The sequence below is a fragment of the Serinus canaria genome, chromosome 4A (genome assembly GCF_022539315.1).
Source record: "Serinus canaria isolate serCan28SL12 chromosome 4A, serCan2020, whole genome shotgun sequence".
Lineage (NCBI taxonomy): Eukaryota > Metazoa > Chordata > Aves > Passeriformes > Fringillidae > Serinus > Serinus canaria.
In genome coordinates, this window is record NC_066318.1 from 17,917,761 (window position 1) to 17,945,478 (window position 27,718).

Consider the following 27,718-nt stretch of genomic DNA (forward strand, 5'->3'; position numbering starts at 1 on the left):
AGGAATGCTGCAATTCCTGCAGGAGCAGCTCCCAGAACCCTTGGCTGTTTTTCTGCACTGGCTGTGAGCACACACGTGGTTCTGGTTGTTTTCCTGCTCGGGGGAAGCTCTCAGGCAGCTGAGGGAGCTGTGCCTGTGCCAGTCGTGGTGCAGCTCCTGGAGGGAGCACAGCCCTGCCGGCTGAGCCCCTCCTCACTGGCAGCTCAGGGTGCATCCCTCCTTCACTGAGGGTTCCACCAACCTGCAGGAGCTGGTTTTGTCTGGGCTCTGACATGTTTTTCTAAGCACTGAGAAGATTTGAGACTCGTGGTCACCTCTGTGCTGGGGCAGTTTGCTCAAGCCCTCTCTGGGGGGTTTGTGCTGGGCTCTTCAGCTGCACTGCCCCTGCTGTCCCCTGTCTGTCTGTCTGTCTGTCTTTCCTCTTTTTTCTGTGATTTCCTCCAGTAGTCAAGATCAGATTTATGCAAAAAATTGTTTAGAGAAGGCTCAGCTGTGTCTGTGTCAAAAACCTGTGCAGGTGTCCCTGCAAAACAGTGGGTTCAGCTTGGGGCTGCCTGGCTGCTCACTTTGGACTTTGGGTTGTTTGCTGTGTTCAAGGAAGTTTCTGGAGTCCCTGCTGGAAAAAGACATGGAATTATTAACAAATATCAGAGTGTAGTGCTCTGTGGGTTGAAATGCTCTGAACCATCTATTTTTATTGTGCTTATATGCTGGCAATTGCTGACCAAACCACGGTGATGTGCTGGAGAATTTTTCCAAGAAATCTCCTCTGGTAAAGATGGGGTGAGGTGAGTTCAGCACAGAACCAGCAGCTCTCAGATTAATGGATTTGTTTAGAGGGTAGGGAGGAGAATTGGTGGCTGTGACTCACTGGCCAGGCCTTTTTTCAGAGAACTTCCAAAGTCAAGATGTGCAAAAGGAAGGGGCTTGGTACCAGCTGTGCCCTCTGCCCAGTGCAGACAGGTCAGGATCCCACAGGGGGCTCAGCAGGAGCTGAACCTGCCTGGGGCTGCTGCTGCTCCCACCCTCCTGCACAGCCCAGGGGCAAACCCAGAGCCTGGCCCATCTCATGGTTTCCAAGCTTTTTGGAAAAAGAACAATTGATGGTGAGAAATTGAGCAGCACAGAGCGTGGTGCTGCTTCTCAGGGGTGGATCAGAGCAGAGGGCAAGGAGACAAAACCCCAAAACCCTTCTTTCCTCTGCCCTGTCTGTCCTTAAACAGCAGAGGCAGGACAGGTGGGGAAGCTGTGGTGGTTTGGAGGGAGGGAGGTGCCCTGCAATGCCCACTGCCCTGCAATGCCCACTGCCCTGCCATGCCCCTTGCCCTGCAGTGCCCACTGCCCTGCAATGCCCACTGCCCCACTGCCCTGAGTGCTCATTGCCCTGAGTGCTCATTGCCCTGCCATGCCCCTTCCCCTGCAGTGCCCCTTGCCCTGAGTGCCCACTGCCCTGCAGTGCCCACTGCCCTGCCATGCCCCTTGCCCTGCAGTGCCCACTGCCCTGCAATGCCCACTGCCCTGAGTGCCCACTGCCCTGCCATGCCCCTTCTCCTGCAGTGCCCATTGCCCTGAGTACCCACTGCCCTGAGTGCCCACTGCCCTGCAATGCCCACTGTCCTGAGTGCCCACTGCCCTGAGTGCCCACTGCCCTGAGTGCCCATTGCCCTGAGTGCCCACTGCCCTGCAGTGCCCATTGCCCTGAGTGCCCACTGCCCTGAGTGCCCACTGCCCTGCCATGCCCCTTGCCCTGAGTGCCCACTGCCCTGAGTGCCCACTGCCCTGAATGCCCACTGCCCTGAGTGCCCACTGCCCTGAGTGCCCATTGCCCTGCAGTGCTCACTGCCCTGAGTGCCCACTGCCCTGCAATGCCCCTTGCCCTGAGTGCCCACTGCCCTGAGTGCCCATTGCCCTGAGTGCCCACTGCCCTGCAGTGCTCACTGCCCTGAGTGCCCATTGCCCTGAGTGCCCATTGCCCTGAGTGCCCACTGCCCTGAGTGCTCATTGCCCTGAGTGCCCCTTCCCCTGCAGTGCCCACTGCCCCACTGCCCTGAGTGCCCATTGCCCTGAATGCCCCCTGCCCTGAGTGCCCACTGCCCTGAGTGCCCACTGCCCTGCCATGCCCCTTGCCCTGCAGCTGGCACCACAGCTGCCCCACTGAGGAGCAGGGCATGGGCTGGGTGGGGCCATCCTGCTGATGCCAGTGCAGTGACTGCCACCCCACCCTGAGCAAACCAAGGCAGCCCTGGCTCAGCTCTCAGGAGAGCTTTGTTCCTGTCTGACAGAGCAGAGTGAGGAGGGGGAGGCCATGGTGGAAATGGACAGACCTGCTGTGATTCTGAGCTATATTTTAAGCTAATCCACATAACAGGGCAATATTTTTTTTTTAAATGGAGACAATGGTGGAAAAAAAAATCAGTTTGTTCCTCTAAATAAAGTGCAGAGTGGACCTTGGATAGACATACATAAGCATCACGTGACCCAAGAATATTATTGATTAAAGAGGAGAGTTCTCACCCAGGTGCTCCTGGAAGAATGCAGCATTGCCATTTGAAATCCACCAGTTTCTGCTCTTAATGAAAATGCTGCAAGTCAGAAATCACCTTGCAGCACGGTGGGTGCTCTTTGCTTGCTTGGCTCAGCACAGAATTTCATGGAGGGACAGGAGGGACCTCAGCTTTTTACCCTGCAAAATGACCACTGGCAGACAGAATTCCAAGAGTTGCTGTCAGCCAGCAGTGGTTTCAGATTTTCAGATCAGACTTAGGAAATTCTTCCAGCAATCTGGGTGTTTGTCAGTCACTTTGGAAATAAAAGTTATTCTGTTTACCAGCCTGTGAGTGAGTTTCCCAAAGTCCTCGTGCCCTGTTCTGGGAAATGAAGTGAGATGAGAACTCAAGAACTCCCAAGGCAACAGGCAAGACTTGCCTATGGAAAGGAAGGAATTGGAATAAGCTGAGGAAACCTTTGTAAACTGAGAGTGGATGTGGACAGAACAAAAATGTTTAGGTGGAAAGAAGGGGTTTGTTAGGAGCACAGTGATTTATTTCTCTTTGGGGCTGTTCCCTTAGGAGTTGTAGGGAAAACTGACCTTAGAACTCTGCAGAAGAAAGAGCTTTGATTTTTCTTTTTTCCCCTCTCACTGCTTTTGTGCCCTACCTTTGTGTTTGCTGCAGGAGGTTCATTGTTTCCAGGACTGACTTGCAGAATCAGCTGTTCTGGAAGGCAGCCAGGCTGAAGGAAATAGTTAAAAGTGCAATTTTAATGGAGAGTGGAGTTTGGTGATGCATGGCAGAGCCTGAGGATTTTGGGTTTTAATGCAGTGTTGTCCACCCAGAGCTTCCCCAGCCCAGCTGTTCACTGCTTGCTCCTCTCCAAAACAATGCTAAAAATGGATTTTAAAAGGGATTAAAAAACCACAGAGCTCCTCAGTGGCAGGGCAGTGAGGGAAGGGCTGCCCCAAAACCTGGCTCCACAGCCTTGTTCATCCCTGCAGGGCCAGGACAGGGGGACACCTGAGCCAGGCTGGGTGTGCTGCCCTGCACAGTGTGCTGGCCCCACCAGGGCTGGCTCTCTGCTGGCACTGCCAGCTGGGTTGAGAAAACTTCCTGCTCTGGCCCCCAGGCTGGGCTGTGCCCAGGTGCAGCTTGCTGGGTAAATCCTGCCAGGTGGATTGTGGCTGCTCAGGCATTCTGTGGTCCAGAGGTTAGCTCAGCTTCCCTCAGCAGCTCTCTGGGGCCAGTCTCCAGGCAAGGCTCAGCATTTCAGCCTAATTCAGAACCCTTTTATTCCCTTTTCCCTCCTTCTTCATTTCCTTTTCTCCACCCCCCCCCCCCACTCTTTTTATTTTGTCCCTTTTCCTCCCTGTGGAAGTGATTGAATCTGGTTATGGCAGGTGGTGGAGAACCAACCAAACTGAAGCCCTGATCCTTTTCCTCCTTTGCCATGAGGGCTTTTCAGTGCTTTACCCAAGTGATCCAACTCTTGTCACCCTTGCAATCCCTGTGCTGTTCTCCACTTTGGCACAAACTGTGGGGCACAGCTCTCCTTTCAAGGTTTGGAAGCTTTTTGGGGGGGTTAGGGAGGACTGGAGCATCCTCATGGCACCTGGAAAGCCACCCAGGTGGGTGGGGAACCTGCTGGGAGGGATTTTCCCAAAGAGGGGCACAGAGGTGGCTCAGGTGTCACCTGGCTGTCCCCAAAGCAAGGCTGAGGATGCCCTGGGTGATCCCAGCCCTGGCAGGGACAGATCCCTGCAGCTCCCACTCTCAGGGATGCCAGGGGATCACACACTGCTCCTCTCCCAGCACTGCCAGACACTTCTGGGCACCCCTTGGCCACTTCCATGGGTCAGGGCATCAGTGGCCACAAATCCTTTCAGCCACATCTGCAGCTCTTCATTGTGCTGAAGGAAAAGAGAGCAAACTCTGCAATGCATTAACCTTTGTCCCAGCAATGGGGATCTCTTGAGCTGTCCCTGATTCCTGGAAAGCAGCACTGGCACCTTACAGAATTGGTTCAGCACCTTCTGTTTTCATCATCGAGTGTCTTTTCCTTGTAGGATGTTCTGCTTCTTTTCTCTAGTGGATACATTGCCTGCTTTCATATTTTCTCAGTACTCAAGAGTTGAAAAAATTGAAGATCTTTCTTCAGAGAAGTTCTGCTAGAGATGCTCTGGAGATCCATCCTGCTCTGTCTGATGCCTGACATGCACCAGGAGTAATTGAGAAAATGTTTCTGCGTCAATGGCAGTAAATAATCAGTGTCTGTTTTCTCCCACAGAAAATGATTCCTGGGCTGGTTTCAGATACTCTTGTTTCCTTGAAAGGAATTGTATTAAATGGCTGATATATTTCCACCACTGCTGTTGTCAGAATCACATTCAAGGACAGGATATGGGGATTTAAAAAAATAATTTAATAACACAGAATTGTTTGGCTTTGGCCTGCAATAAGAATTGTGTGACTGCTCTGCTGCACACTCAATCCCAAATAAGATGGCTCAGGGAAACTCAATGGTCTTCAGCAAATTTAGTTCATTTGCAGCCACTTCTAATCCTTCTCCCAGTCATTCCCACTTCCTTTGACTCACAGGCTCATCCTGTGTCAGGATGTTGTGTGGGCTCAGTCTCCATCCCAGCTCCCCCCTGCCCTGCTCGGGGGATCCTCCCCTTAAATCTTTAGTTGTGCCCCAGACCCAGACCCTGAGCTGCCTCGAGCACCAGGGGACACTGAGGTGCTGCTGGGGCTGGGTGGGACAGGGGCTCCAGCTGCTCTCTCAGGAGCCCTGGCTCTGGGGCTGCATCCCTCACGTCCCAGGCACTTTGGTACCACATCTCCTAAGGACAGGGATGCAGCCCCAGAGCCAGGCTTGGAGCACTGCACCCCTCACTTCCCAGGCATTCAGTTGTGGCAGCTCCAAAGGACAGGGATGCAGCCCTTCCTCTGATGGTGGGAACACCTCATCCCACAGAGGGCAGGAGGAGCAGACAAACTGCTTGGAAACTGCATTCCAGAATCCTTGGTGGGAGCATTAGGGCAGAGCAGAAAAGCCAGGTGAATGTGGGCAAGCACAGCATTCTGCTGTTGGATTGAAGCCTTTTCTGACCCAGGGATGGGACAACTGAGAGGGGGTTTAAAAACTTTTCTTCCATTTCCAGTCTCATGAGAAGGGTGGGACAGTACAGATGTTATAATTCACTCCATCACCATCAGAAGCCAATTATTTCCCAATTACAGTGCACTGTAAGGGTTTCTTGGCCTATCAGCTTCTGCCACCCCATGCTGTAAATGCCTTAAAACCAAAAATCTAAAATTACCCCTCGTGGGTCCTACTGCAGTGCATCTTTCATAGTTCTGCTTCTCCAAAGTATCCAATCTTATTTACAAGGCCGTCCTCTGAAACTTGTTCCTGGCTCCATTTCTCTCTCAGCAATGTCTGTCCTATCCCAGGGCATTTCTAACTCAGCATTTCTCATCTCAAGGTTTGCATACAGAGGCACACTGTGTGAGCCTTCTGCCAGGCTTGGAGAATTCCCTACAAATCCACTTCCCACATTCTGAAATAGTAAAAGATGGAATTTCTGAGAAGTTTCTCTCCAGGTAACTCTCAGGTTGGAAGGGGCCTCTGAAGCTGCACCTGCTCAAAGCAGGACCAACTTCAACCATGGATTGGGGCACGAAGCCACCACGTGTCATGGTCCCCACTGCTGCCAACTGCTTGGAGAAGATCCAGCCTGGTGGAAAATTGTAGGTGGATGAGTTGAAGATGACTGGCATTTTTTGCTCTCTTAAATGCTTCTCTCACTTGGCTTCTTTGAGGAGATTCTTCCTATGGACACATTTTAAAGTGACAAAATTAAGGCATCTGCTACTGCCTGCACTGTCTGTTATGTCTTTGTATTTTGAATTTCGCTTCCTGTGGTCAGTAAAAATACCAGATTATTAGATTTTGGTTCAACTTCTTCCTGTCCATGTTTTCCATCAGACTCCTCAGTGGCTCCCTGCAAAGTGTGAGGCTTTTCCTGCCTGAGGGATAACTCACCTGGTTTTGGTGCTGCCATTTTGTTTGGGGGTTGCTTACAAAATCTGATGTGCTGCAATGCTCCTTTTTGGCCAAACCTTAAATGTTCCTGCATAAAGGAATATCCTCTGCATGGCAGCTCAGCTCACCCCTTAAAGGCCTGGAAATTCCCAGTGGGGAGGTTGAGGGGTGGGTGTTGGGTGGGGGTTCTTCCCGCACAGTGGTCCTTCCTCAGGGAGCTGCAAGGGTGTGTGGAGATTCTGCATTTCAGAGGGTGCAAAGTCAAGTTTCTGAGAAGAAAGTGGGAGCCAGACTGAGCTCGAGGTGTGCAGAGCAGCACAGGGACAGCTCGGGTGCCGTGCCCAGACCTGCCCGCGCTCCAGGGCCACAGGAGGATGGCTGGCACGACTTCCCAGTGGCTCTGTGGTTTGGTATGCCCAAATCTGAGCTCCCTGGTGCTCCCCAGCAGGGCTGGTGCTGAGGAGAGCAGCAGGAGCTGGACGAGGCAGAGGAGAGAGCAGAGCAGAGCAGCAGCCCCGGGCCGGGCGCGTCTCTAAATGTTCAGGAGAGGCTGGGCACACACAAAAGGTCAGCACTGCCCAGGCTGGCACTGAAACAAAGGCCAGCTATTTTTAACTTCAAGTGGGAAGCCTCAAGCCATGAGCTGGCCTGATTGCAGGAGGCCTTGGCTGTGGTGCTGATCAGAGCTCCTGGCATCGTGGGAGCCCCGGCTGCGACCCGACCCCGGGAGCTGCATCCCAAACCTCACACCTGGGGATGCTTCAGGTGGGGTTGACCTCCTGGAGTCCTGCATCACTGCCCCAAAACCCCATCTTGAACTGGAGAGTTACCCTGAGAGACATGGGGTTTGTGAGCCAGAGGTGGGGTGAGCAGCACCCAGGAAATTGGCATTACTTAGCGGTGCCCCCGCCTGCAGCTGGGCACTGCCAGGGGCAGAGCCCGAGGTTTGATGGGCAAACGGGGCAGGTGCCATAAGATCCACAGGAAAGGGATCTCCTGTTCTGCTTGGAGAATCCAGGGCTCCTTGGATGTGTCCTCTGCAGGGCACAAAGCTTTGACTCCAAGGCCATTTTCAAAAATCAAAGTTGGTATTTTCTTTTGAAGACAGATCTGCAGGAGCCCTGTCATGCACCTGCCAGCAGGAGCATCAGAACTGGCAGGACAAGGTCTGCACCTCTGGGATTTTGGATTCCTTCACCCTGGTGACAGAGCCAAGGGAAGCCAAGTTCTGGTCTGGGAGCACTTGCAGGTCTCTGTTCATTACTTGTTTCTGGTATTGACAAAATCTCCTGAGACTGCCTGGTGAACCTTCAGGGTCTGAACAGCCTCTGGGGAGGGTAAGCAGTGCCAAAGCTGCAGCACACTTCTGGCAATTCAACTCTTCTGGTCCTGTGTCAAGAAGGAAAAAGAAAAGGCGAGTCTGGAGCAGCCTTACTGCCCCTGATCAGTACTTGCAGCAGGGCTTTTCCCAAATGGATGGTGGAAATATGGGATATTTGCCTGGTTTCTGAGCTGTCTGGCAGTGCAGGCCCTGTGCTCAGCAAGGTTTCCCACTGCAGCAATAAGAGCCCACAGCTGATTTTCTGTGCAGCTGTGGAATGGGATCACTTCCTGATTTTGTCACTCCAGAGGAATGAGAAGACTTTTCCTAAGAATAAGCTTGTAAAGTTGTTTGTTTCCTTGAGGTTGCTGAGGGCTGGGGACACAGGGTGGCTCCTGGAGCTCCTGGGCCCATCCTGTCCCTGGGATTCACCCTTTCCCTGGAAGTGCCTCTGTCAGAGCTGAGCTCTGGGTTGGAATGTTCTGGGAGCTGCCAGCCTGCAGCAGGGCTGGAGCTGGGCAGGGATTGTGGCCAAATTAATCAGTGCCCCCAGAGCAGCCTGGCCTGGCTGTGTCCCCACAGCTCTGCTGGGATGGGTGGTGTCACAGCGAGGGTGACAGCCACCCAAAGTGACCCCAGGGGGTCCTGCAGCTCCCAGCCCTCAGCTGCTGGCCCAGCCCTGCCTCCTGCCATGCAGGTGTCCCCAGGGCTCAGGTGACCCCAGGGCTCAGGTGACCCCAGCTCAGGTGACCCCATAGCTCAGGTGACCCCATAGCTCAGGTGACTCCAGGGCTCAGGTGACCCCAGGACTCAGGTGACCCCAGGGCTCAGGTGACCCCAGGGCTCAGGTGACCCCATAACTCAGGTGACCCCAGACTCAGGTGACCTCATAGCTCAGGTGACCCCATAACTCAGGTGACCCCATAACTCAGGTGACCCCAGGGCTCAGGTGACCCCAGGGCTCAGCTCCCAGGCCAGCCCATTCCAAGGGGAATTCTGCAGCTGCCGTGGTGGCTCCATCCAGATTTTTCCTGCAGGGAGCCTGCACAGCTGCTGCTGCTGTGTCCAGATGTTGTGACAGCCCAGCCTGTTCCCTTGTCACAGGCTGGTTTCCCAAAGCCCTGTGGGTGAGCCAGCCCATCCCGAGGGATCTGAGGAGTGCCCAGCTCCTGAACACCCCCAGCACAGCTCTCTCTCTCTAATTCTCTGCCCTGCCCCGTGCTGGTGAGGAAACCAGCGTGTTCCCAGGCTGTCAGAGCACACTGAGGGCCTGGGCACACCTCATTTCCAGGATTTCCCTGGCCCCAGCCATCCCACACTCCCTGAGCAGCTGCAGGAGCAGCAGTTTGGGATCCCAAACTCCATCCCAATGGAGGTGCTGCCCTCACCTTCCCATCAGGGGCAGAGGTGCTCTGGGGTTTGCTGGACTTATGGAATCACAGAATGGGCCCCCATCAGGAGCACCCAGTGCAGCTCCTGGCCCTGCAATGGGGGAAGTGGATTTGTAGGGAATTCTCCAAGCCTGGCAGAAGGCTGACACAGTGTGCACCTGTATGCAAACCTTGAGATGAGAAATGCTGACTTAGAAATGCCCTGGGATAGGAGAGACATTGCTGAGAGAGAAATGGAGCCAGAAACAGCCTGGTTTGAAAAGCCAGGTGTCTGCTAAGGAAGGCAGGAGCCTCTCCTGAAATGGAAATGTAAAACTCCTCCCTCTGAATTATTATAATTTTGAAATTAAGGGGCTCTCAGGGAAAGATATGGGAGTAGGAATAACAGCTCTTTATTGGGAAAATTAAAAATACAAATGCAATAGTACAAAGAAAACAAACCACAGCCAGAGTCAGAGCATGCCCTGTCCCCCTGTGTGTCAGGGTGGTGGCACAGTCCCATCCCAGGGGGGCTCAGGGTGGTGGCACAGTCCCATCCCAGGGGGGCTCAGGGTGGTGGCACAGTCCCATCCCAGAGGGGCTCAGGGTGGTGGCACAGTCCCATCCCAGGGGGCTCAGGGTGGTGGCACAGTCCCATCCCAGAGGGGCTCAGGGTGGTGGCACAGTCCCATCCCAGAGGGGCTCAGGGTGGTGGCACAGTCCCATCCCAGGGGGGCTCAGGGTGGTGGCACAGTCCCATCCCAGGGGGGCTCAGGGTGGTGGCACAGTCCCATCCCAGGGGGGCTCAGCCCTCCTGCAGTGCCAGCTGTGGCTCTGCTGGAGCAGGGATCCTGCACAAGGGGGGAGTTTTCCTCTGCAGCTCCAGGGCTGCTGGAGATGGGCCTGCTCTCCCTCTGGGAATGCAGGGCAGCAGAAAGCTGCTCCTCTGGGAATGCAGTGGGCAGAGGCTGCTGGGCTGTTCCCAGGGCAGATTGGATCCAGGTAGGAATGCTTGGCTCCTCCCCTGGGCAGAGCATCTCCCATGGGATGGTGGAATTTGATCAGCCCTGCAGGGACACTCAGTGGCCATGGACAGCAGAGATCTCCTGGAGGGAGGATGGGCTGTGGCAGAGATAAAGAAAAAACTGCCCCATGGACAGCAGAGAACTGCCCCAGCTCTGACAGATTTAAATAGAACACACACATTATTTTACAGTCCAGGAGAAAAAGGATGGCCTTGTAAATAAGATTGGATACTTTGGAGAAGCAGAACTATGAAAGATGCACTGCAGTAGGACCCACGAGGGGTAATTTTAGATTTTTGGTTTTAGGCATTTACAGCATGGGGTGGCAGAAGCTGATAGGCCAAGAAACCCTTACAGTGCATTGTAATTGGGAAATAATTGGCTTCTGATGGTGATGGTGTGAATTATAACATCTGTACTGTCCCACCCTTCTCATGAGACTGGAAATGGAAGAAAAGTTTTTAAACCCCCTCTCAGCTGCCCATCCCTGGGTCAGAAAAGGCTTTAATCTGACACTGCACAAACCCCCCAAAAACCCCACCCTCTGCATCCCTGAGAGATCCCAGCATGGGATGTTCCTGATTTTACTCTTCCAGCTCTTACCCCGGCTCTGCCCTTGTGTGGAGCTTTCCTGCCCTTCAGAAATCCCCACACGTGGGGGTTGTACCTGAACCCTCCCTGTGTTCTTGGGAAGAACCTCCAAACCAAGTCCAGGCTGCATCTCCAGCCTGTCCTGCAGCGTCCCCTCCCCTCTGGGCACTGCAATTAACAACAATTAAGAGCAGCAGGGGAGAGGTGCCTGTCTCACTCTCTCCAAGCCCTTGCAGGTTGCAGCTCCAGGTCACAGCAGGGAGGGGATGCCACAGGGAAGGAGCACTGGTTAAATAAGCCCTGGCTGCTTCCCAGAGAGCTGAAGGATTAATTAGGGCCATGGACTAATTCAGCCTTTAATGAGCCCTGAGGGACTGGGAGATACCAAGAGCTGGGAAGAAGCAGCCCTGGAGCAGAGCTGGGTTAGGAGTGAGAGCAGGACAGGGATGTGGCACCCTGCAGGGAGCTGGGAGGGAATGGTGGAGCAGGAGCCTGTGGGGTCTGAGCCTCCTCCTCTGGGCAGATTTCACCTGCTGAAAGGCAATGTTTGAGATGTCTGCAGTGAGAGCTGCAAAACCAGGCTGTTGGCTTGGGGTTGGAGAGAGAAATTCAACCTCTCCAAAGGTGGGATCAAAGTGTTCATCCTGTTTGGAGGAACTCCGGATTGGAGCTTAAATTTCTTCTCTGGGCAGTGATTTTGGGTCTGTGGTCTGCCCTTATTCCCCTGGGTGGGAGCTGAGCCTCTGAGAGACAAGGGCAAAAAATGCAAGGCAAAAAAAAAAAGAGAAAAAAAGGAGAAACCCTCAGAGCTGGCCCTGCAACCTCCCCCCAGAGAATCCCCTGCACCTTTTTGTCCCTGCAGTGCCTGGGCCCTTCACCTGGAGCTTTTGTGGCCCTTCCCAGCAGAGCCCTCCCCTCTGGGATATTTGCTGAATGTTTAACTGAACTCCAGCATGAGATTTCCTTTTTGGGGCTGTCCTGGCAAAGCTGGGGCTGCTCAGCCCAGGGGAACATTCCCAGCTGCTCCTGCTGCCTGCCAGGGCTGAGCCCCAAACCCTGCTGGGGTCTCCTTGCTGCAGGAATTCCTGCCCCATTCCTGCCCCTTTCTCCTCCTGGCCTTGACTCACAGGCTGCAGCATCAATGGTCTGCTTTGAGCCTGCTGGAAATTTGGTTTTCTTCCTGTGATTTTGGGTGAAAGCCATGATGTCATGCAGATTTTTCAATCCAAATTCCCTTGTAGTAGTTCTTCTGAGCCAGCAATTTTTAGGAAGCAGCTCCTGGAAGTCTCACCTCCCCCATTCCCAGCTCCCAAACCATTTCAAAGAAGTGCAGCCAAAACTGGGAGAGTCCTCATGAGGGCTGAAGGAATGCAGCACCACTGAACTCCACTCACCCCACACGTTTTTCTGCTCCACCTCTCCCACATGAGCTCCTGGCTCCCTCTGGGCCTGGCCCTTGGCAAAAGGGGAACCCTGGGTGGAGAAGGGAATTCAGACACTTGTGTGCCTGCTCTGATCCCCTGGGCTGGCAGAGGTGTGCTGGTGTTGCTGTACAGGTGTTTGTCCTCACCCACTGACTCTTGGAATTGTCTCCCTCCCAGCCAGGAGGGGATGATCCCTCTCTGTGTGAGGGATGTGATGAGTGTGTCCACTGAAAGGAAAACAATGCTGCCCTGTGAATTCCCTCTGGATCCTCTGCATCTTCTGAGTGACATTTGTGGATGCTCTGCTGGGTGGGTTTGATGGGGGTACCAGGATGGAAACAGCTCTCCTCTGAGCTCTGAAGGAGTTTTTATTCAATTATTTCAACTTAAAAATGTGGGAAAGCAAATCCCCCTTCTCCCTCAGCAGCCTCGAGCCCCCAGGCCTGTAGGAAGCACAGAGAAATAATTTTCTGTGTGAATCTGGCTCCCCCCTTTCCAGACAGGGAAATACCTGCAGAGAGGCTGTGGAGCCAGGAGGGAAGAGAAGGGAAATACAATTCCCTTCCAGCTTTGTCATGAGAAAACTGAGTAGAGAGCTGGGTTTGGGTCAGGAATTCCTCAGCTGTGCTGAGCTCCCCCTGCCTGACCAGAGGAGGGCTCAGCAGCACAGCAATGATGCACTGGGGGTTATTCTCCTCTCCTCCCCTCCTGCTCCTCGGCTGCTTTCTCCAGCACCCTCTCTGCTCTCACATTTTGGGAGTAACAAGGCCCTGAAGGGCTGTGGTTTATTGATTTCCCTCTGGGATGCCTTTTCCCTGGATTTTCTCAAGTGTTTTTCACGTGGGGAATAAACCCTGCCTGGTACCTTCCCTCCTCACCAGGGTTTGATGGCATTTCCTGGCACAAAAATGCGGGAAAAAATAATTAGCATAGCTCTCAGCAATAACAAACTGTGCAAATCTTTGCCCTCCAATTCCACTGTTTGGCATTATCCAGGAGAAGAAATGTGAAAATGGTAACACTCTTTAATTCATTAACGTGCTAATTGATTTCACAAAATTAGTTTGCAGGCACTAAAAGCAGTTTCTCTTATCTGCTTTTCCTGAGCTGCCATTACAAAGCAGAAGCAGAAGTAGGGAAGACACTTGCACAAATAAATGGAAATAGTGATACAGCAAAAGTTGCCTGAAAGCAAAAATCAAATTCTTCCCTGTTCTGCTGAATTTGGCATGCTTCAAAAATACAGATTTTCTGCATTTCCAGCACTCTGGAGAACAAAAGGGCCAATCTTTTACCCCCCCCCCCCCCAGTAACAACAAGCACTTAAGGGGCAGTCAGAACCCAGGGACAGGGACCAGCCCAGCTGCCTGGATTTATGTTATTGTCAGAAACCCCCTCGTCACTGTTTGTCAGAGATCACAGCCAGAGAGAAAGGGGACAGAGAAATGAAGTGGAGTTGCTGTCTCCTCTCACAAGTCCTTGCAGTGGTGTTGATTTTTTGTATTGATTTCCAGCACAGGTCCTCTCTGGCCTGGATGCACCCTTGGGGAACTTTCTCCAGGTGTTTTTTTGAGCACAGATGGACAGTGGAGAAATCAAAGCAGCAATGCAGCAGGCAAAGGCAGTGGTTTCAGAGTTTCCCCTGGAATGGTTGGTGTTTGGCATCACTTTTCCAGCAGCTTTGCCTGGATTTCTTAAGCCAAAGGCTCTGCTGCTCTGGGGGAGAAAAGCTCTCTTCCCCTGCTCTCCCTCTGACCCACAGCCAGGGGGCAAAAATGGTGCCCTTAGAAAGAGGAAAATAAAAGTGCAGATTGCTCATTTGGAAAGAAAACATTTTCTTTTTTCTCCCATTTTAAGTGAAGATGGGCTTTAGTAAAAAGGAAGGGAAGGGATTTGTCCTCCCTATTTCTGCTGCAAGCAGAGGGGGCTGGGCAGGCACTGCCAGGCAATGGGTGCTGTCCTCGCTGAAACAAATCTCAAATTGCCCTTCATGGCTCTTTTCAGGTATTTTTTGCTGGACATTTTTCAACTACCCAACCAGTCTGGGTCATTTCCATGTCACCTTTGATTTTGGGAAGTATTTGGGGCTGACATGAGGCTGCATGGAGGGTCTCTGTAGCTGAGCACAGAGGAGAAGGCAGTCCTGGCCCTTGCACCAAGGAGGGATTGTTCCCATGGTTTTCCAGCCTGGGAGCAACCTGCCCTGCTGGGGATGGAAGGAATGTTGAGCTGAACCTCGGGATTGTGGCTACCATGGAGCTTCCAACTGTTTGGGGTTTAGGAGAGGTTCAGCCATCTGAAAGTGCATCCTCTGAACATTTGGCAAGACGAAAATTCAGAATTTACTTTTCATTAACAGGAGCTAATTAAACCATCCAGCCAGCACTCTCCGTACCCAGAGCAGGCAGCCACATCTATTCTGAGCTTTCCCTTCTCCTGCCAAGTCCAAGTCTCCAGACCAGCTTTATTTTTCAGTGGGAGCTCAGGACTTTGGGACAATGTCAAGCATCACGCTCTGGATCTGCTAATTTGTGGCTGGGTTGTGCAATTCTTGCCCAGCTAATTTTAGCTGTGCCTTGCAGGGTGAGAGTGGGACAGCCTTGGTAAAGAACAGCCCACAGGAGCAGCCCCCAGCTCAGAGTTTAATTGTGTAAGAAGCCAGCAGAACCATGGGTAAGGCTCATCTGATGGAGCCTTTCTTTAATTCTGCCTTGTTAATGTGAGCTCAGCTGCACTCCAGCTTTCCTGAGGATATCATTTATAACACACTTGCTTCCCAACAACCTTTTCTTTCTCAGCAGCAGAACCTCACCCCTCCTATGGCTTCAGCACAAAGTCTGGGAAAAGGGGAGAAGGAAAAGGGAAAAGGAAAAAGGGGAAAAGGAGAAGGGAAAAGGGAAAAAGGAAAAGGGAAAGGGGAAAAGAAAAAAGGGAAAAGAAAAAAGGCAAGAGGGAAAAGGGAAGAGAACCTTTCTCCTGGCTTGTTGTGCCATCATCTCTTTGCCATCATCCCCTCACATCTTTGCTGGATGTGGGCTTTGTTTTCCTTGAATGAACTAATTTTAGCTCGATAAAGAGCACTTGAGATCCCCTCCTTCCCTGGCAGCCTTGCTGCTGCCTGAGCAGCCTTGTTCCTCCTGCAGCATTTAGGGGAGGGGGGATTTGAGGCTGCACTGAAACCCTCGTGGTGCTTGGACTGGAGCTTTGTTTCCTGGGGAAGGGTGAAGTCCTGGAAGCCCAGAGTAAAACCTGACTGGCTCTGGAGAGGTGAGGATGAAGGAGGAGCAGCCAACATAACCAGGATTAAAAATGGGGATCTGAGGGTGTCCAGCAGGAGCAAACCTGACCCAGCTCCTCTCAGGAGCCCGACCAAAGCACCCCCTGCTCCTGCCCCACTGCTCAGCTGTGGGTGAAGCCTGAGCTCAGGGCTGAGAGCTGCTCCAGCCCCTGCATGCCCAGGGGGCCTTTCCAGGGGCTGGGAAAGGCTGCAGAGAGCCTGTGGAGCCAGCTCTGTGGCCAGGAACGCCTCAGAGGGGCTGTGCTGTCACAAACTCCCAGCTTGGGGCGGCCCTTGGGGACACCCAGCCAGGTGGGAAGGAGGCAGCAAGGGGCTCTCAGCTGTGCTGTGTCCCCAGGTGTTCCCTGCAGCAGCACTGGGATCTCTGCACACACTGCCTTTGATCACAGCTGGTTCTGGGAGCCCTCAGCCCCTGCAGTGATGTCCCTGAGGCCACCTCAGCCTGGCAGCCCAGCCCAGTCCTCCCCAGCTCCAGCACTGCAGCCAAACAGAAATGAGGATTTTCCAGAGCAGCTTTAATTCGTTACGAGCCACAAGTCAAGAGGAACAATTTTTTAAAAATTCCATATATTTTACCTAGACAAGTGTTCCCATGTCATTCCTTCTGCCTTTGCTGCTGAGGCTTTTTCCAGCCCCTCAGCCTGGAGCCTCCTCACTCCACTCACAGCTGGACAGAGCTGCTGGTGGCCCTGCTGGCAGGTTCTCCATGCTCAGTTCCACCTGAAGGATCCCCTCCACAAGGTTTGGATAGAAACCCTCCCAGCCACGGTTATTTATTGGAACTACCTGTTTGCACTGGCACTCAGGGAGCCCAGCACAACATTTCTCGTGGTTTCCAGACTCTTTGCATCCCTGGCAGATCCCAGTGAGCAGCCCCTGTGTTAACATGATGTGGTTTGGAGCAGGGATGAATAATCCTGGCACTGAAGGCAGTGCCCTTTCTCTGCTGCCCTCTTGGAATTTCTCCTGGGAATGGCAGAGAGATTATAGCTGGGTGGGGGATGGAATTCAAACATTCAGACTGGCACTTCTCCAGCAGTTTGGATCAGCCTTTGTTTGTGTTTGCTGCAGGAGGAGTGTGGCCTTTACCCCCCTTTACCTGTCACCAACGTGCCTTTTTATGAAAAGCCAGGAGAATCACAGAGTCAGGACAAAGGCCAGTGCTGAGCAGATTTTCTCCCCCTCTCACAGCTGTTTTCTCTGGAATTTTGGGCTCTGGTCATTCCCTGAGTGCCAGCCATCCCCACTAACCCTGGGTCCACCCCTCACTCCCAGGGGCTCTGTGTGAGGAGTGGGATGAGCTCTGGGGTGAGCGTGGGCTTTGCTGGAGCAGCCTCTGGGAATGGGCTCTGATTTCTTCTGCACCCTGCAGGAGATGACACAGCTCAGCCCCTGCCACCTCAGCTTGGTTTCCCTGAGCTGGGATCCACAGTCAGCACGTTCCAGGTGCAGGGATGGCAGAATCCAAGCACCCATTTCCCCTTGCCAGGGAAGTGTCATTACCCCCCTGCTCCACAAACACACCTGGGACCCCCACACAGCCAGGGATGTCTTTAATGGAGCCCTTGGAGGATGAAAGCACTCAGCTGTGAGCAGGCAGCACAATCCAACTCTTTAATGGTGCATCCAGACAGGAGGAACGGGGCCTGGCAGCCCGGGAAAGCCAGCCTGGGCCAGCATTTCTGCTTCTCTCCATCCTTCTCCTTCTGCCCCAGCTGCCCAGCAGGCTGGCACTGCACAGGCAGGGCATGGCAGCCAGGGAGGGGCTGGGATACAAACCTGGGGTGCCACAGTCACCTGTCCCAGCAGCAGCAGGTGCCTCCAGCAGGAGATGCAGCGGAGCAGGCACGCTGGGGCTCTGGGAGCTGCTCAGTCCTTGGGCAGGGGCTGCAATCCCTGCTGGGCACAGCCAGAGGCCTCAGCCCCCCCTGGCTCCCAGCAGTTATGGGTATTTATTGTATGAGCTCCTATTCTCCTTTCCTGGTCCAAAGATTCGGGATTTCCTCTGAATTGCGTGAAACCACCGCAGCAGCAGGGCTGGCCAGGGACTCCTCTCGTGCTGCCCTGGATCTGTGGGGGAGGGAAACTTTGAGGAAAGCAGAGTGATGGTCACATATTCCCTGAAAAAGCTGTGGGACAAGGCTTGGTTAAGGCAGGAGGGGACAGCTCCCCTTGGAGCTGCAGGGGGAGTGTGGCCTTTACCCCCCCTTTACCTGTCACCAATGTGCCTTTTTATGAAAAGCCAGGAGAATCACAGAGTCAGGGCAAAGGCCAGTGCTGAGCAGGGAAAAACCAAAAACCCCTCCCTGTTCCCTGTGCACACAGCCCCACCCTGGTAATGAACCACCCGTGGGGGTGGGAGGGCTCCTGGGCTCTGTCCCGGGTGACACAAACCAGGTGTTTGTGTCACCTGGGTGTCCCCTGGGAATGCCAGAGCCCTCTGCAGCCGGCCATGGGCAACAGCACAGCAGAGCTGGGCTCCAGCCAGGCCAAAAAATAAATCACAAATCAACTAAAATAAATCACAGAATACAAACAGTCTGGTTTAGGACAGATAAGGCAGCAAGTGACAGAGATTTTGACAATTGCACTATCAGTGCAATTTGCTTGTCTTGTCCTTTGCTGATTTAGGGCCGTGTAAAAACCAGGCTCTGTAAAAAGCACCCACTTTCCTGTCACCTGAGCTCTGTGCTCTCAGGCTGCTCTTTTTTTGGCACAGAAAAAGCAGTTTTGCTGCTGAGGAGTTAAACCAGAGCAAATGGCACTTTGCTTTATCCAACTTCCAAACTGAGCACAGAGGACTTGTGTGATGGCTCAAATGTGTGGAAAGCAATTCCACTCCAAGATGTGCTGCCATTCCTCAGACTCAAATCTCCCTGCACAGGAGTGACTGATGAAGGAAAAGCTGTCAAATGTCCAGGTCAGCAGCACCAGATTGATATTAAACCAGCCTGGGCAGTGCAGCTCAGCAGAGCTCTGCCCAGACCATTCATCTGGAGAGGCCAGGCTGGAGGAACAGCAGTGACAAAGGACTTTGTGACACAGCAGCAGGGACTGACTCCTGTAAATGACTTCTTTGTTCAAACCTGCTGCTCCCCTCACGTTTCTGCAGTGCTCAGGGTATCAACCCAGCCTCTGTAAAACCAGACTTAAAGACTGCTGTCTTTAGGATGAGGCACCTCTTAAGTCCCAAACCTCTTCCACCCAGGGCAGACCATGCTGTGGGCAAGGGACAGCTGCTTTTTGATCTCCTATGACCTTGCAAAGGTCTGAATGCACATCCACAGCCTCTGAGGATTTACTGAATAAAAGCTGTACAGCTTTTGTAAAGGTGACTAAGAAGAGAAGCAAATACACCAACAGATCCTGTAATTGCTTCTCCAGATGAAAAACAGAGAAGGAAACTTCTCTTCTGAAGTTAACTCCACTTGCTCCAGGGCTGGCTGTGAAGGCAGCCCTGAGTGTCCTGGACCTGATTCTCAGAGGTTATTTACAAGTGAATTTAGTGCCAGGATTTGTGGAAAATCCAGATCCTGGCAAAAACCAGATCTGGCAAAAATGTGTCTCTGTTCCAGCTGTGAAAGAGGAACAAGGCCAGAGGGGCTCTAGGTGTGTGTTATGGGTCCTGTGGGTGTGAACAGGATCTGCTCGTGTCCAGAGCCCTGGGGGTGCAGAGGTTTGTGTCTCCAGAGCTCTGTTTGTCCAGGACCTGTGTCCAGTCCTGTGTGTCCCCAGCTGTGTCCAGCCCCTTGTGTGTGCCCAGCTCTGTGTCCAGCCCTGTGTGTGCCCAGCTCTGTGTCCAGCCCCTTGTGTGTGCCCAGCTCTGTGTCCAGCCCCTTGTGTGTGCCCAGCTCTGTGTCCAGCCCTGTGTGTGCCCAGCTCTGTGTCCAGCCCCTTGTGTGTGCCCAGCTCTGTGTCCAGTCCTGTCTGTGTCCCCAGCTCTGTGTTTTCCCCTCCTGTCCCCCAAGAGTGTCATTCCCAGCTCTGTGTTCCCCCCTCCTGTCCCCCCAGTGTCATTCCCAGCTCCCCCCCAGCTGGGAGCTGTGACAGCCAGCAGTGTCCCATGTGACAGGTGCCCCAGACCCAGCACTGCCTGCAGCACTGATGATTTCTTTATGAGACACGTGTTCCTGCAAGGATGACGCCTATGGAAAATAAATCCTCCCCAGTGTTGCCTGTCTTGTTTTGTTGGTATCAGGAGAAGAGGAAAGTGCTCTGTGTGCTCAGACAACACACAGGCCACCCTGGTTTTGGACAGGGAGGGGCTGGAAGGAAATTTGGGGATGTGCCCTGAGGGACTCTTGAAACAGGGAAAACTTCTGAGCCATTTCCAGCCTGGGAAAGGGCTGAGCACAGAGATCTGTCAAACCTCGAAGAGGTGACAAACTCCTGTGGCTCTGACAGGAGAAGGTGCAAATCTTCACCAGGATGAATTTTGCCTGGAGAGAGCTGGAAGAAAAAAGGATGTGAACATTAAAAGCATTTCAGAAATACCTTCTGTCTCTTTCCCGTAGCAAAGGTGGGAGGTGCAGACAAGTAAAGACAGTTTTACAATTTGTACCCGCAGCTTTGGGGATTATATTTGTATTTAACAGCTCCTGTCCTTCCTTAGCAGCTGACTGTGGAACCCTTGGTGGACAGGGCTTGGAAACACCCTGAAAATGCCAGTTATTCCCATTCCATCTCCCCAGCACATGCAATTTCAGTTTTCCTTATAAACCAGCACAGATGGTGCATTACATGCTTTGGGATGCTGCCCTGCTGCTGCACTTAGTGCAGAACCCAGTGCTGTTTCTTAGCTCCAGAGTAAGAGGAAAATGGATTGTTTGGGGTGGATTGGGGTGTGTAATTCCTGCAGCATCACTCAGACTGAAAATCTCATTCCTTAAAAAGCAAAAGCTGCTCTGTAACACCATGGACGCACGCAGGGATAACCCAGAGCTGGCTTTGCCATAGAGCCCTTCCCAAGCCCTCCTGCCATTCACAAACACATCACTCGCTCCAGGAGGAGCCAGGCCCACCCTGCCCGTGGCTGTTCCCAGCTCCACTCGAGTTCCTGCGCTCCAGGTGAGGCGCAGACACACCCGGGGCTGTCACCCTGGAACACACCCCAGCCTCCCCACAAGAGAAGAGGGGTTGAAATGGGTTTCTTTGGTTTTGCTTTTTGCTTTATGCAAGCAAAGTTCGGAGTAGCTGAATGTTGCCTGGCTGGAAAAGCTGAAACCAAACAGATCACACGGGAGATGGAATTTGGCCATCAGCTACAGGCGGCAGCAGCGTTCCCGGCCATGGAGAGGCAAGCCGGGCTGGGAGCAGGCTGCAGGCAGGGAAGGGCTCCTTTGGAGCCTCGGGAGCCTCGGAGGTGCTCCTATGCCAGAGCACACCCAGAGCTGGGTGCCTGCGCTCCTGCTCTGGGTGCCCTGCTGCCCATCCGTCCCCAGCGCGTCCTGCGCTCCCGGCCCTCCCGGGCTTCCCCTCAGCTCCTTCTGCAAACCCGGGAGGCGCGGATCGCTGGGAGGCTCTGCTGGCCTGCACAGACAGCGGGGCAAAGCCGGGAGGTGCGGATCGCTGGGAGGCTCTGCTGGCCTGCACAGACAGCGGGGCAAAGCCGGGGAGTGCGGATCGCTGGGAGGCTCTGCTGGCCTGCACAGACAGCGGGGCAAAGCCGGGGAGTGCGGATCGCTGGGAGGCTCTGCTGGCCTGCACAGACAGCGGTGGCAGCAGAGGAGCTCTCCGAGGGCGGGTCTGACACGGAGCCGCAGTTTGGGTGTGCCGGGCCTGCTGTTCCCTCCTCCCCTCAGGTACACCCAGAGGGAAACAGCACCACTGGGAGAGGTGACCCCAGCACAGCCCCAGCGTCCTCTCCACTGCAAGCAAGGCAAGCAAGAGAAAAAGGCTCGGCTGGGGGCGTTGCTGAAGCAGGAGGCAGATGTGAAGCTGGGATGTTTGGGGTGGGGGCGAGGCTGCTCTGGAGCTGCTCCGAACGCGGCCCCGCAGGAGCCTCGGCGCGGCTTTGCCTCTCTCCTGCCTCATTCTCTCAAAGCAGAGTTCCTTGGGCTTCGTGGGGTTTTACTGCCCTGACTGCTTCCCTCACCCGTGCGGGATGTGTGATAGAGCCCTGGTCCCTCCTCACCCCGACAGGGAGCCCAGGGCAGAGGGGGATGGGAGGAAAGCCCTGAAGAAGGAGCAGTCTGGTAATCCGGGATTATTTCCAGCACCCGGCCCCTGTGCCTGAGGGACAACGAGCACCACTCCCAACCCCCTTCTCCTGGTTATAACCGCATTTTTAGACTGTCTAGAAATACACAGCTCACCTGGCTTACCTGGGAAACGCCACCGGGGCTGCAGAGAGCACCTGGCTTTTCAGGGATAAACCCCGTTCCTTGTCCCGGGACAGGAGCCTCTGCAGCAGGGCCGGGTGTGGCCGGGCTCCCTCCCCTCCAATCCCACCCTGCTCTATTCCACGGGCTCCGAGCTGCTCCTGGGCTGCTCGCAGCTCACCTGGGATGCTCACAGCACACCTGGGATGCCGACAGCACACCTGGGCTGCCCACAGCACACCTGGGCTGCTCACAGCTCACCTGGGATGCTCACAGCTCACCTGGGATGCTGACAGCACTCCTGGGATGCTGACAGCACTCCTGGGATGCTCACAGCACACCTGGAATGCTCGCAGCTCACCTGGGATGCTGACAGCACACCTGGGATGCCGACAGCACACCTGGGATGCCCACAGCACACCTGGGCTGCTCACAGCTCACCTGGGATGCTGACAGCACACCTGGGCTGCTCACAGCTCACCTGGGATGCTGACAGCACTCTTGGGATGCTGACAGCACACCTGGGCTGCTTACAGCACACCTGGGCTGCTCACAGCTCACCTGGGATGCTGACAGCACTCTTGGGATGCTGACAGCACACCTGGGATGCTCACAGCACACCTGGGCTGCCCACAGCACACCTGGGCTGCTCACAGCTCACCTGGGATGCTGACAGCACACCTGGGCTGCTCACAGCTCACCTGGGATGCTCACAGCACACCTGGGCTGCTTACAGCACACCTGGGATGCTCACAGCTCACCTGGGATGCTGACAGCACACCTGGGCTGCTCATAGCACACCTGGGCTGCTTACAGCACACCTGGGATGCTCACAGCACACCTGGGCTGCTCACAGCTCACCTGGGATGCTGACAGCACATCTGGGATGCCGACAGCACACCTGGGCTGCTCACAGCACACCTGGAATGCTGACATCACACCTGGGCTGCTGACAGCACTCCTGGGATGCTGACAGCACTCCTGGGATGCTGACAGCACTCCTGGGATGTCTGTCTGTCCCCTGGGGGCTGGGAGCCGGGCAGAGCAGGTACAGAATGGATTTAACCCCGTGTTTGATCTGAGCTGCACTCGGATCAGCCCCTGCCAGGGGTTCTGTCCTCATCAATTCCCTCGGTTCAGAGGGAGGGCACAAAGCAAGGGCAGGGGGATTTTTCCAGGACAATCCTATTTTTTGGTGGCACATGGCTGTCTCGGTGGCAACTGCAGCTCAGCCCACCCGTGCTCAGCCTTGGGAGAAGGGTGACCCCGCTCTGAGGAAAATGATTTAAAATGCCTTCAGATGCCTTTTCACTTCTTTTTATTTAATTCCATAAATATTTTCATAAGGCTCAGTGTCTTTACAACACTTTTTTAAACACTTTTTTTGTTTTATACACACAACTTTGACACTTGTTTGACAGGGTCAAACAGTCCAATATAAACAAAATAATAAAACTGGCAAGTGCGGATCAGCTGGGTTACCAAAATCCTGTTTTTCTTTTTTTTTTTCTTTTTTTGCTCTTACTGTTAAAACCCCAAAAGCACTAAAATATCAGTATTTGGCTTCAAACTAGAATTTTAAAAACCTTTTTTTTTTTTTTTTTTAAATTCTCTGCTACAAGTCCCTGTCGTCATAGTGCCTTTAAGCTCCTACAGACTCTTCTTTTCTTCTTAAGGAAAAATAAGCTTGGTGATGCCATGCAGAACTTACAATAGCTACTAAATATACATGTTCCCTGAAATGTAGCTGCAATGAAAAGATGACAGAGCATAAAGAGAACAAAACCAGAAACCCAAAGCACCACAGTGTACTATCAATAACATTGCAATGGACGGCTGGTGCCCATCCAGAAACTGAAACAAATTTCAAATATATTTCTCTATGTAGTATTTTCTATTTACAACTGTTAGATGCACCTAGGTTGGTTCTTGTTTGACTTTTTGGAGAGGGTGGGGAGGCGAAAGTCTTGAATTTAGATCCTCTGTTCTAGTGTCTAGGTTAAGGGTAATGCATGTCATTTACCTAGGGAAGAGGGTTTCTTTTAATTTTTTTTAATATATATATATATATATATATAGATTCAGCCAGAGAAATACCGTAAACATGTTAGTTTGTTACAACTCTCTTGTTTCTGCATATGGAATGGGAAGTGGGTTCCTCCTGTCTGGCATTGGAATGAAAAGTCTGTACCAGATGCTCAGTCAAGTCACCCCCGTCTGCATGGGCGCTGCTCCCAGCGCTGTCACACACACGCTCCAGCCCTGCTCCCTGCTGGGACAGCCACAGCAGAGGCTCAAGTGGGACCCAATGCTGGTTCTTCTTTGTGCCAATGCTCCATCTCCTGCAGCACCTTGGCAATTTATGGAGGGGAAGAGCTTTCTTGAAGGCCTGAGAGCCAAGCCCCTCGTCCCTGCGGCCGCTGTGCCAGCGCCAGCGCGAGCGGCGCTGCCCGGGCGGGCTTCCCACTTAACAAAGAAGCTGCGAGTCCAACAAGTGGCCTTGTCAGATCTTGATTTATGATGCAAATAATGGTGTGGCGGTGGTGTTTCTTTTTTCCTAGTGCTGAATACTTAGGAAGCATCTTCTCATAAAAATTATGGATGTCTCATTCTCACTCTCTGAGGCACAAAACAGTAAATGAACAGGCTTAACTAATGTGCTTGTTACTTGGTTGGTTTTTTTTTTTTTTTTTTTCCCTAAGCAATTATAAAGGCAAAAGGAGTAAGTGAAATTTTCATCATGTTGACAACATTTTGGAATCTCTCTCTTTCTCTCTCTCTCTGCTTCTCTCCAGCCATTCAGAAATAGTAAAACATTTCAGTTAACTGACAAGAACCCATTTCATGCACTGCTTTAAATACCCACTCTGTTAAAGAAACAAAACAATATTTGCTATGTATCCCACATTAAAATCTAGCCATAAAAATGCAAAGATACAAAAGAGCACAAAAATAATTTTGGGTAAAAAATTGGGTTGCTTCCTATTTGGGATTCCTGGTGTTTGCCTGCTGCCTGTCACAGAGGGGCCACTCCTCCTCTCCAAAACACTAATCTGGCTTTGATGGTTATTGATAGTTTCTAGATTATTCAAAAGGATAAGAGAGATTATTTTTGGATTTAAATAAAAATAATGCTGCCCTTGTGACATGCCCTGAAATAAAACAGGCTCCATGGAAACAATAAAATCACACTCTCTGCTCTTCCCATTCACTTGGATTTCTTGGGGGCAAAAAAAAAAAAAAAAAAAAAAAAAAACCCACAATAAAAAACCCCATATCTCCACGCTCTTTGTCCTGGGGTGCTTATGTGGTGGATCAGATTCCAAAGAAAATGACAAATACCCTGATCAATCACTTCATCCCACATTTTCAAAGTAGCTTGCAGGACAGCTCTGCAAAGATTTCAAGTTCATCTTCTAAATCTGGTTAAACAGTCTCATTTGCCCTAGGAAAAAAAAAATCCTCCTGCTGACAATGGTTTGTTTTACAAGCTTAACCATAAGCTCCTGCACTTACAAACAAATGTACTTAAGGCTGAAATTGTGGAAGGGTCTTTAAAAATAGAGCTGTGAGTCTCCAGAGGGAGAAAAAGAGAGAGAAAGAGACCTGGAGGCTTGGGCTGGTCCATCAGCCCAGGCCCAGTGCTCTGACCCCTCCAGGGGACACGGAGGGGCCTGGACTGGACCAGCACCAGCTGGGACTGGGCACAGAAGCACGGCCACACTGCCCAGTCACACCCATAGCTGCCTCAAGGAGCTCTCAGCTCCTCTGCAGCTCGGGTTCAACCTCAGGTGGGCACTCCCGGGGCTGGGGTGAGGATCCTTCCACTAAGGGGGCAGAGCTCGCGGGAACCCAGCGTGGGGTGGGCACTGAGAGCAGCCATGGGCCTCACTTTTGGGGTCACTGCTCCTGCAAATGGCAATTACTGCTTCGTTAGGTGCTGCTGTGCAGGCTGAGTGTGGCCAAAGGATGGGACCTTAGTTCCTGAAGACAGAAAACTGGCCGCTTGTCGGAGCCTCAGAGCCAATTTTCCTCTCTGCAATGGAGGCATGAAGCCATTGGATTTAAGCTTTTATCTTTGCATGGAAAACAAAGATAGGAGTGGGCTTTTCAAGTGTCTCAGCTTGAAAAGAAAATAAATCAAAGTTAAGCCCACAGAAACAAAGCAAAAAGAAAAGCCTCTGATTCTCTTTTCTCCGTCTTACTCCGAGTGTGAAAAAATCACACCGAATTGAGAAAAAGACAAGTGCTTTAAAAAATGCAAAAGATGAACTGAGGAAAACCCATCCCTCACTTCCTAAATAGCTGCTTGCCCTTCTGCTGGGTTTCACCTGCCCACGAGAGAACAGTTAAAGCCAGAGAAATACTGCGCAGCGGAGCGGGAGCACAGGGAGCACATCCAGACAGGCACGAGTCAGACCGGGGGATGCAGGACGGGGACAGCGCCGGGCCCGCCCCGGGCTGGGGACTGGGGACAGCCAGGGAGGGACAGAGAGGGAGGGACAGGGAGCAGAGGCCTCCCAGCACTCCAAAAAACAAACAACACCCCCCCATAAATAAAATCAAAGGAAATATACACCAATGTAGTCCATGAGGAAGTTCCATGACAGAGTCACACAAGCGAGAAAGCGTTCTGGGATGCCAATGACGACTCGGATGGGAATGAAGGAAAACAGGAAAAAAAAACCCCAACAAAAAGAGATGTCCAACCAATGGAGTAAAATAAAATAAAACAGGTCACATGGTTAGAAATCATTGGTGCTTCCTAGTATCTAGTAGCAGATTACTTCCCAAAAACAACAAAAAAAGTTTTTGGTCCTTCTATATATATACATATATGTATATATATTATTATTTTTAAAATGTTTGTATACATATATATATGTATATATATTTAGTTGCAACAGTGCTTCTCCGAAAAAAGGTCCATCTATAAATATAATTTTATTTATTTTTATTTTTTAAATTTTAGTTCTTTTAAGTTAAAATTCTCCATCTCTCTAGGTATTATTTTTTGAATGGTGTTAACCTGCTGAAGTTTTGCCAGAATGGTGCCTGGCTGCGTCTGGGTTCGGTGAATTCGAAGACCTGGGACTGGGATATGCCATCTGTCACCATGTATTGTCCCTGATTTAATGGATCCTGGGGTGGTGGGTAGGCTGGAGGAACCGACTTGGAGTAGCTCACACCTGCATCGATGATTGGGGGGAAAAAGAAACAGATCAGTCAAAGAGCAATTGGGTCAATAGTCGTTCGTCATGCTACTGCTCCTTATCACTCCTCATTGCTCCTTATCACTCCTCATCACTCCTCATCGCTCCTTATCACTCCTTATCACTCCTTATAGCTCCTTAACTGGTCCCACACGCCAGGACCTGCCAGGCCTGGCCAATCTCCAGTCTCGGTGCCTGCCTGACCTCTCGGCTCTGAGGCTGCCTCCCTAAGCCAAAGCTCCAAGGCTAGGACAGGATCCATCACTTTTGTTGGGCAGAGCTCTGCCCGCCCTCATGGAAAAGTCCTGTGTGAGGCAGGAGAGCCAGGCCAGGCCCTGCCCCGTGAGGCCAACTGATCCTGCTCCCATGTAAGAACTCCTGTTCCAAGCTCCTGCTCACCCTCCCTCCCAGCTCTCCCATGCCCCACTGACCAGCCCCAAGCACAACCCCGAGCACCACCCCGCTCCGGTTCCCACACAGAACGGAGCAGAGCTGCTGTGGAAGAAGCCCTACCCTGCAGGGATGCGCCTACACAGAGGGCAACTCATTCTTTAGAACAGTTTAGGACTTTTCCATAGGGTTTGTTCTCAATTCACCAGTCTGGTTTCAGCCCAAA

At 52.5% G+C, this 27,718-nt stretch overlaps 1 protein-coding gene across 3 annotated transcripts in view; it reads right to left on the bottom strand.

Moving 5' to 3' along the window:
* Window positions 1-23,190: 23,190 nt before the first annotated feature.
* The window catches only part of LOC103816329 (uncharacterized), a 200,317-nt gene continuing 195,789 nt past the window's right edge, over window positions 23,191-27,718 (bottom strand). For 2 of the 3 annotated variants that reach the window (XM_050974343.1, XM_018914233.3), the window contains exon 13: window positions 23,191-27,078. In XM_050974343.1, coding sequence (XP_050830300.1) covers window positions 26,897-27,078 — 182 coding nt within the window. In that variant the 3' untranslated portion in view covers window positions 23,191-26,896. The remainder of the gene's footprint in view (window positions 27,079-27,718) is intronic. The other variant, XM_050974344.1, reaches the window with a different exon arrangement.